Source organism: Pectinophora gossypiella, chromosome 12 (assembly GCF_024362695.1).
Source record: "Pectinophora gossypiella chromosome 12, ilPecGoss1.1, whole genome shotgun sequence".
In the NCBI taxonomy this organism is placed as follows: Eukaryota; Metazoa; Arthropoda; class Insecta; order Lepidoptera; family Gelechiidae; genus Pectinophora; species Pectinophora gossypiella.
This window is the reverse complement of record NC_065415.1, coordinates 16,677,466-16,687,095: the sequence shown is the minus strand read 5'-3', so window position 1 is coordinate 16,687,095 and position 9,630 is coordinate 16,677,466. Positions and strand designations below refer to the sequence as shown.

Below are 9,630 nucleotides of genomic sequence, written 5' to 3'. Positions count from 1 at the left end.
GCTGTGTCCGGCCGCGCTCCACACCTCTCGATTGTTATATTTTTATTATTGTATCAAATTTTATGAATAATATACGTTATATTGACCCACTTCTCCTGTTTCATTCCTACTAGATGAATTCAATATTGAGGTGGGTGGGAGTAATACTTCAAGGTTCTGTATAGTGTTTTGTTTAAATAGGAACACTGGCAGTTTTCTAGTTTCTCGTATCCTAGTGATCGTAGGCCGCGTATTGAGGACGGGTAACGCGAGATTCTGTGTCGTGGTATGAAATAAACGTATTACGCCAAGAAACGGATACCCACGGGGGCACCGTGGAACACGAGTGGCGGCATCGTCGTAATAATCGAAGCGTCTGCTACATTGTCGTCCACAACCTTGCTACAAAGGTGACTAAGGAAGAGAAATAAAATAACATCGTGTAATACCAACATAATAATATTTATTGATAATTTGATATTTATTGGTGTGGTACGTCGGCGATGGCGTCGTAGTCGTCGCAGACGTCGTGGCGGCCCTCGGCGGGCAGCGGCTGCAGCTCGTCGGGCAGCGCGTGCAGCCGCAGCCGCCGCTGCAGCGCCAGCTCCGGCGCCTCCGCCCCCGCCGCGCACAGCGCCGCGCCGCGCAGCAGCGCCCACTGCCGCACACCACACCATCATAACATAACATAACAAATACTTTATTGCACAAACAGGAAAAAACAAAATACAAAACAAAAGAGAAATAGAATTAGTACAATAGGCGGCCTTATTGCTAAGTAGCAATCTCTTCCAGGCAACCTTTAAGTATAGGAGATATTGAATATTAGGTAATATAGCGGGATAGTGCAGCATGGGAATACTTGTGCATATAAAAATAAATACACTTTTGACTACATAAACTACATAATAATAATACACATAATTATAATTGTTATAATAAATAAATATCACTACTTAAACTACTACATATACTATGGAAGAAAAGGAGTAGATAGATTATGAAGATGAAGAGGAAATAGAGGTAAGGAAATGCGCCTTGACTTGCCGTTTAAAGGACTCCAATGACAAAGCTCTCCTAATGCTTTCAGGCAGAGAATTCCATCCATCCTCTCCACCATCGTCACTCACATGCATAGTATGTGTCATCACGAGTGCCGATTGTTCAACATTCGCGAACACGAATATTCTATGGCTCAATCTTGAAAGCCACACACAAATATTTTGAATTTACAGGTAGGACAGTCATCATAAACACAAAATACCTATTTGTCGCCGCCGCCCGCGGCCGCCGGGGCCACTCACCTTGTAGTGCGGCGCCCGCGCCAGCAGGCGTGTGAGCGCATGCGCGGGCTCGGCCGCCGCCCTGGCAGCCGCCTCCAGGCGCAGCGCCCCCAGCAGCGCCCCCCCCGCCGCGCCGCACACGCGGTCCACTCGCCCGATCGCCCGCTCCAGGCTCGCCGCTTCTGCGAACCGTCTCCGAATATTATTTTTAGGCTAACACTTGCAAATATTTTACTGCCGACTCACAAGCTCCGAATTCAGCTTTGACTTGGCTTGGTTCGGTTTGATTCGAATGTATGCGCCAATTACCGTGCGCCGGCCAGTCTTCGTCGGCGGCGCGCAGCAGCGTCGGCAGCAGCGCGGCCAGTGCCGCCAGCTCGGTCGGCGCCGACTCGCCGCGCAGCCACAACGCCCGGTCGGCGCCGAAGCCCGCCCGCCACGCAACCGCCACGCCCGCGCTCACTGCGTCATAAAGCATCTCGCCTATATACACCCACCCTCTCCTTGCTAGCTATATGCAGTAGTAAATAAATCATAGAGAATAACGTTAACAGAAAAAATACATTGGAGCTACATTTTTAATGAGACACAATATGGCCATATTTTAAAAAAAGTATAGATTTATTTATTTATTTTATTGGAAGACCAACAGCTAATATTACAAAATAATAGTTCATACAAAAAAACAAACAGCCATTTACAGGTCCTCACCAATAGACACAACTTGACTAAAAAGAGAAATGCTATAAAGAACACTTACAAAATAGGTAAACAAGAAATAATAATAATAATGTAATTAATATGGTAGAACACAATGCAAAAGGTTATTGATTTATTCAACGAATAAACTCTGACTTAAGAGACGCCTTGCCGCAGTGCAACTAGTATTAAAAAGATACAACTTTCTCCAATAACTTAGAAATGAGACACAGCTTGAATATGGGTCTATAGTTCACAATCTCAGTTTTCGGCCCTTTTTTATGCACAGGTGTTATGTAGGCACGTTTCCATATATCGGGAATAATACTTTCCGCTAATGTCCTCCTAAACAAAAGACAAATGGGGACAGCTATCGTATCAGCACAATTAATAAGGAAAATTGCTGGTATAAGGTCAGGCCGTGCAGACTTATGAGGGTCTAACTTACGTAGCAAACCTACTATGGTTTCGACATCAAACGTCACATCAGATATACCCGAGGAAGAATGAGTGACAGAGTTCTGTGACATTTGAAGATAATTAATATTAGAAGGCAATATACTATTTAAAAAGGACGAACCAAAATAATTTGAAAACGCGTCACAAATCGAAATACCAGTATTAAGCGCAGCATTATTATAATTAAGGCTGCTGGGAATACTGTCAGACTTGGACTTAGACTTGACGTGAGACCAGAAAAACTTGTATATAAGTGTCATAACAGATTTTTTTCCATGCATTTCACTCTTTCACGCAACAATTTATATGACAACTCATCTGATTTGTTCTTATAATTTTTATATTTACTTAAATATTCAAACTTTTCTTTGATAGCTTTCCTTAACGCAGAAGAATACCATTTGGGTAAGGGGTCATTTTTGACTAGTTTCGATGGAATATAATTGTCTATTAAGGAGGACAACGTCGAGTAAAAGTAGTCTGTGGCAGTATTAAGTGATCCATTGGATAATTTATAAGTCCAGTCGATCTCGCTAATTGCTGCATTTATTGACAAATTCAAATTCAAAATTCAAATTCAAATTCAAAAATATCTTTATTCAGTAGGTAACATAGTTACACTTTGAATCGTCAATTTTACATAACGAACGTCTCATCCGCCTAAAACTACTGCAGCTTCTCACAACCTGTATAGCCGGGGAAAAGAAGCTGCAAGAAAAACCTCGGCACAGGGCCCTAGACGTTCTTTAAAAAAATAAAAATAAACATAAAATATTGGTATACAATTGAGTAATTTAGCTGCCTAATATCAGTTCTCAGACAGTTAATCCCATGCATTCATATCTTCTAAATAATCACTAACTTTATAATAACCTTTTTTGTAAAGTTTTTGTTTAACTACTGTCTTAAAACAGTTGAAAGGCAAATTCTGAATGTCAATGGGAATCTTATTGTAAAAACGTATACATTGCCCCTTAAAAGATTTAGTAATCTTATGTAATCGACTGACTTGTAAAGCAAGTTTATTTTTGTTCCTGGTATTAACAATGTGCCGATCGCTATTTTTTGCAAATAATCCTATATGTTTTTTTACATATATTAAGTTTTCAAAGATATATTGTGATGCCAAAGTTAAAATATTAATTTCTTTAAATTTATTTCTAAGTGACATCTTGGGTCCCAATTTGTAAATCGCCCGAATGGCTCGCTTTTGCAGAACAAAAATGCTGTTCATATCTGCAGCATGACCCCACAGCAAGATGCCGTACGACATTAGACTGTGGAAGTAGGCAAAATAAACTAATCGCGCGGTTTCTACATCGGTTATTAAACGAATTTTTTTGACCGCGAATGCTGCTGAGCTGAGCCACACACTGACGACGTAGTCACCTTTAGCAAACATAAACTTCTTGTAAGGAGCAGCCTTCAAGATACCACAATCGGCAAAACAGACCTCAATGACAAGGGCCCCATGCAGAACGTCTACAGGTACTAGCGCGTCATTGCTGCAGTCGGACACCAAGACACTATTAGTAGACAGCACGAGATCAAGGACTTTTTCTGACTTATTTTTTATTCCGATGATAGATGAAATTTTCAACGTAAGAGTTTTAAGAAAAGCAATACTGACACAGCGCGAGGTAGGCGTTGAGCGGCGCGTGGTGCTGCAGCGCGCGGGCGACGACGCCGGCGCGGGCGGCGGCGGCCGCGGCCAGGGCGCATGCGCACGCCTCGCGCCAGCCGCGCAGCGCCGCGCCGCGGGCCGGCGCCTGCGGCAGGCGGCCGGGTGTTAGTGTGTGGCAGTGCGGCACAGTGTGTGGCAGTGAGACACAGTGTGTGGCAGTGAGACACAGTGTGTGGCAGTGAGACACAGTGTGTGGCAGTCCAGTGCGTCGCAGTGTCCCAGTGCGAGGCATTGTGTCACAGTGTGTGGCAGTGTGTCAATGTGTCACAGTGTGTGTCAGTGTGTGGCATTGTGGCAAAGTGTGTGGCACTGAGTCACAGTGTGTGGCAGTGTGTCCCAGTGCGAGGCATTGTGTCACAGTGTGTGGCAGTGTGTCAGTGTATGGCAGTGTGTCACAGTGTGTGTCAGTGTGTGGCATTGTGTCACAGTGTGTGGCAGTGAGACACAGTGTGTGTCAGTGTGTGGCATTGTGTCGTCAGTGTGTGGCAGTGTGTCACAGTCTGTGTCATTGTGTCACAGGGTGTGACATTGTGTCTCAGTGTGTGGAAGTGTGTCAGTGTGTTGTAGCGTGTGGAAGTACGCACGGCGTGTTGCAGCTCCCGCTGCAGCCGCGCGCGCTCGGCGGGCCCGGCCAGCTGCACGCGTGCCGCGGCCCACTCGGCCGCGCTGGGCCGCAGCGCCCGCTCGGCCGGCTCGGCGGGCGCGTGCTCGGTGGGCGCGGGCTCGGCCTGCTCCATCGCCCGCTGCAGGTCAGCGGCCACGTCCGCGGCGGCGGCGGCGGCGGCTGCCCGCAGCTCGGGCGGCGGCGGCCGCTGCAGCGCCTCGTCGGGCGGCAGCGGCCGCGCGAGCACCGCGCAGACCAGCGCCCATTGCCCCGCATCCGCAGCGCTGCCACACTCTTGACACACCTCCGTCACTACCCTGCACCACGAGCGGAGTGTTAGCGAATCATTTATCTATTACAGTGATAAAAGTAATAGTACCTGGAAAATAAACATGAAATAAAAGTTGCAGTTCACCTGGCGGCGTAGAGCGCGGCGGGCCGCGGCTGGCCCGGCGCCAGCGCCAGGCGCGCGGCCGCCAGCACGGGGCGCAGCGTGCGCTCGGGCGCCGCGCCCGCCGCCGCCGCCGCCGCCGCCTCCAGTCGCGCCGCCAGCACCAGCGACACCGGCTCCCCGTCCCCGTACTGCTTCACCGCCTCACGTGCCGAACATCGGATGCGCTTCACGGCGTCTTCCTGCAGGAACAAACGAAAACTTTATCGCCAGAGTCTACGTATTACGAATGAAAGTTCAGTCGTATCGGCGATAGAACACGGCGCGACCTGGTCCGCGTGCAGCAGCAGCCGGGCGTGCAGCGTGCGCAGGCGCCACCCCAGCAGCGCGGCCCGCATCGCCCCCGAGGTGCCCGACAGCGCCGCCGCCCACAACGCCTCGCGCCACTCGAAGAAGCCTGGACAACAAGCCGCGTGTCACACCTCAGAAATCGCGGGCGCAGAACGGGGCTCGAGGCGCTCGAACAAGGGGCCGACCTGTGGTGTCCCCGGGGCCCGCGGCGCGCAGCGGCGTGTGCGCCAGCAGGCGGCGCGCGGCGCGGGGGGCGGGGCGCCCGCGGCGCAGGCGGCGCGCGGCGCGCAGCAGCTGCAGCAGCGCGGGCGCCGCCGCCGCGTCCCAGTCGGCCGCCACGCCCGCCGCGCCCGCGCCGCCCGCCGCGCCGCGCGCCGCCGCGTCGCTGGCCGGCAGCAGCGGCTCCTCGGCCAGGCGCAGCAGCGCCAGCGCCAGCGCCGGGCCCGCGGGCCGCAGCAGGTCGGCGGCGGCGGCGGGCGGCGGCGCGCGCTCGGGGTCGGCGGCCAGCTCCAGCGGCGGCAGGCCGGGCCGCGGCCGCCAGTGCAGCGCGGCCCGCGCCCGCTCCACGCGCGCCCACACGGCGGGCCGCGGCAGGCCGCCCGCCACGCAGCGCGCCTCCCACGCCGCCAGCTGCCGCTCGGCCGCCGCCTCGGGCTCGGCCCGCGGCGGCGGCGGGAACGCGCCCGACTGCGGGAAGTTCATCGCGAACGCGAGCTCGATCAGCTGCACCAGTCGCTCCCACAGCCCGGCCGACCGCAACACGGCGCCTGTCGGACGACGGGTACACAATGACTGAGTCGAAGACAAATCATAAAATTCTCGTATCGAAAACGATATCTATTATCTATCTTGTTTTTACAAACTCATGTTGTTCTGTAAACCGACTTCAAAATCTGTCAAATAAAAAGTCATCACGTCCCTATAGTATTATCCCGTTTTTCACAGGGTCCACTTACCTATTTATTTATTTATTTATTTATTTATTTTGGGAAACCAACTGCTCTTAACAACTATAACAAAAAAATCATACTTAAAAACTAACCCAATAACAGGTTTCCACCTATATAAAACAGTATAAAAATATTAAAACTTAAAACTTAACTTAACTTAACTTTATTTACTACTAAGTGTAACATTGTGTGAATTAAGCTGTAAGCTCCCCAAACAAAATAAAATAAAATAAATAAATAAATTAAGCGCACTGCAAAGGTTTAAGGACATGCACAGATGCCTAAGACAGTACAAAGACGCTGACTTAAACAATAAAAATAACGCTACTATCTTAATATTAAAAACTATATAACAAAGTGAAACTACAGTAACGATGACAAAATAATTGAATAAATGTAATGTAAGTTGCTTATAAAATATTTATAAAAAAATTAAAATTTTTAAAACCTAACCTGAAGATTCGACATATCCGGTTTTCAAATAAAAACTAAGAAATAACATTTTGTCAAACAAAATATTGGGATCTAAATTGTAAAGTCGGCCAATTATGTATGGACCCGAGCGCGGCGTACCGTAGGTGTGCAGCAGCGCGGGGTAGAGCGGCGCCAGCGCGCGGTCCCGCAGCGCCGCCGCGGCCGCGGCCCGCGCCGCCTCCAGCTCGCCGGCGCACGCCAGCGCCGACACCTCGCGCAGGAACAGCTCGCCGCGCAACGACGGCTCCCGCTCTGTGCGCCGCCAATCGGACAGAGTTAACACAGTGTGCACTAAACAGCCCTAAGGTCCCGCCCTGAGCCGCCCGCCCGCACCTGCGTCCCGCCCGCGCCGCAGCGCCCGCGCCAGGTCGGCGGGCGGGCGCCGCCGCGCCGCGGCGTGGGCGCGCTCCCGCAGCCGCTCGGCCGGCGCCGCCCGCGCCGCGCCGACCGCGCACTCGTCCGCCGCCGCCGTCGCCGCCTCGTCCAGCAGGCTCGGCGCCCACTCTGCGTACCGCTCCTGCGGGGACGACCCACAAATTACATAATGACTAATAAATAAAATAAAAAACACGTAACAAACAGGCTCACAAGGAAATCGAAGTAGCGCAGCCACAGCTCCTCGTCGTGCGGCGCCGCCTGCAGCGCGCGGCGGTGGTCGGCCACGCGCGCCGCCAGCTCGGGCGCGGGGTCGGCGGCCGGCGCGGCGCGGCGCCAGTAGCGGCGCGGCCGCCGCGCCTCGCCGCCCGCGCCCCCCGCGCCGCCCGCGCCGCCCGCGCCCAGCGCCGCGCCGCTAGGACGGTACCTGTGCGTCCCCAATACACAATACAGCTAAACCAATGTTGATTTTAAAAGTAGAAGCTCAGATGTAGATGGCAGCACTGTTGAGTATTCCTAAGTTTTGACAGTACTCCATACTATATAGCTAAAATTCGTGATAAATGCCTATTAAATGTGGAGTACGCCAGTAAAATGACAATTTGTCCTTTAAGCCCTTTGGTATTTCCACCATCAATGTTTGTTTACTCAAATAATATGCTATTATTGGTAATAGGTGGAGATGGTGGTTCCCCATAGGGAATTGTCCAAATTTTTTATTCTCATTCTTTGACAATACATTTTTATCTATGATAATAATACCCAATAAAAGAGAAATAACTAAGAATTATTAATTACGGGTTATGTATTTTATTGTCTAACGATACAAAAGAATCTATCGACCTAATATGGTTAACTGCTGACTTTGTTATTATGCATAGTGTAATGTGCATTAGTGCAAACCTTTTTAATTTTATCAATTTGCTATCCGCAAGGAACTATAATTGGCTTTCTGTTGTTTCTTAAACGTTACAACACTAGCTTCCATACATTGAGAGATCTAATTCTTACCGCACATTGAGACAATTGTAAATGTTATCTTATTGAAATATAATCACCCACTGATTGTACTGAAGTGGTTGTTCTGTTCAATAATTGAAATAATGTTAAAGTTAATGTTTTACGATGCTAGTGTAGTACTTGACATTTTGGTAATACTAGACTACAAATATGTAAATATAATATTTTTAAATCTATTAGTAAATTGAACTTCTAATATGTTTAATAATTGTTTGATTTGATACTAACATAGTTTAAGAATCTTTTACTAACACATGTAAGGATGATACTTGTTTTTTTTTACTAGTACTGAAAAGATATGTGTCAGTCTATGTACTCAAGTACCTAGTTCTGTTGTGTACCTTTAGCCACTCCAGATCCACATATGTGTGAAATGGATATGATGAAAGCCCACTAAACAAACCACAACGCAAAAATAGTGACATGCATCAAATAGTAAAAAAGTATAGTTGATACTAACTCGGGACGCGCAGGATAGTAGAGTGTTGAGACGCGCAGGTTGCCGCGGTCCAGCTTGCGGTCCAGGTAGAAGTCAGTGGACGCAGCTGGAGCGGAGATGTGCGGTGGCGGCGGCGGCGACGACGGTGGCGGCGGCTCCGCCAGCAGCGCGGCTTCAGACGCCGGTGATAGCGACAGCGCCTCCCCGCACTCGTAAACTGTACAAAATGCTCGGTAAAGTTCTTCTATAGACAAAACGAAATTCGTTTTCAATGTATGCGGATTATTTATTATTATATTAGGTACCTACCTAGATCCTCGCCGCGGGTCCCCGGCTGCTCTGTCGTTGCGTACGCGGGAAACAGAGACATACTAGTTCTTGATTCCACTTTATTGTTTATCACTTTGCTAGGTGTACTAAATCCACCTGCGTATAATTATCATATTCCACCTAAAATAATAATAGAATTAATTAATCGACTATGTTTTGATTGATAGGTACCTACTTTAGTACTTGCTTGCATAGATTATACTATTAAGAAAGAAGTTAGAATTAGAAAATACTAAGTAGTATCAGACGACAGACTACAGACGGGGTGAAACTGAATTTGGCATTTAAAAGTTTTTGGTTAAACTTTGAGCCTTTGAGCAAAGGCAATGTGTTAATTCTGCCAATTCGACCAGGTTAGTCAGCTTTATAGGATAGGGGAAGATAAAACTTTTCGTAGCTGTAAACAGTCAACAGCAGTCGCTTCTGTAAAAAAATACCGGACCTGTCAAAATCTTCAGGTTAAGTAAGCGGACCCTGTGAAAAACAAGATAATGCTTCTGGAGATGATTTCTGTCAAAAAACAGCAAAGTAAACTTTCGACTTTTTTGTTCAAGCAATAAAATATTTTTAATTGCCGATTGTCGGCATTTAT

General features: G+C 48.8%; 2 protein-coding genes across 2 annotated transcripts; both read right to left on the bottom strand.

The window, feature by feature from the left end:
- Nucleotides 1-420: 420 nt before the first annotated feature.
- Nucleotides 421-4,336, bottom strand: LOC126371654 (uncharacterized). The gene is made up of 4 exons (XM_050016966.1): nt 4,051-4,336; nt 1,572-1,724; nt 1,284-1,444; nt 421-637 (listed from the first exon to the last, which is right to left on the bottom strand). Exons 1-4 carry the CDS (start codon nt 4,334-4,336, stop codon nt 461-463), a joined length of 777 nt encoding a protein of 258 aa, XP_049872923.1. The 3' UTR covers nt 421-460.
- LOC126371652 (uncharacterized) lies at nt 4,210-9,271 on the bottom strand. Its single transcript, XM_050016965.1, has 10 exons — nt 9,018-9,271; nt 8,730-8,925; nt 7,625-7,676; nt 7,239-7,391; nt 6,974-7,175; nt 5,733-6,217; nt 5,636-5,699; nt 5,429-5,556; nt 5,124-5,341; nt 4,210-5,025 (listed from the first exon to the last, which is right to left on the bottom strand). Exons 1-10 carry the CDS (start codon nt 9,076-9,078, stop codon nt 4,527-4,529), a joined length of 2,058 nt encoding a protein of 685 aa, XP_049872922.1. The 5' UTR covers nt 9,079-9,271; the 3' UTR covers nt 4,210-4,526.
- Nucleotides 9,272-9,630: the final 359 nt, after the last annotated feature.

Bases quoted from the DNA above. Each gene is read 5' to 3' on its own strand.
- LOC126371654 (XM_050016966.1), bottom strand. From the start codon at position 4,336: ATGCCTCGCACTGGGACACTGCGACGCACTGGACTGCCACACACTGTG. The intron at 1,725-4,050 runs GTCAGTATTGCT...TTTATGACGCAG, and splicing joins CAACGCCTACCTCGCGCTGT to TGAGCGCGGGCGTGGCGGTT. The intron at 638-1,283 runs GTGAGTGGCCCC...GGTGTGCGGCAG, and splicing joins CGCGGGCGCCGCACTACAAG to TGGGCGCTGCTGCGCGGCGC.
- LOC126371652 (XM_050016965.1), bottom strand. From the start codon at position 9,078: ATGTCTCTGTTTCCCGCGTACGCAACGACAGAGCAGCCGGGGACCCGC. The intron at 7,392-7,624 runs GGCGCGGGCGGC...TCGTCCCCGCAG, and splicing joins GCGGCGCGGGCGGCGCGGGG to GAGCGGTACGCAGAGTGGGC. The intron at 6,218-6,973 runs GTACGCCGCGCT...GTCGTCCGACAG, and splicing joins CGCGCTGCTGCACACCTACG to GCGCCGTGTTGCGGTCGGCC.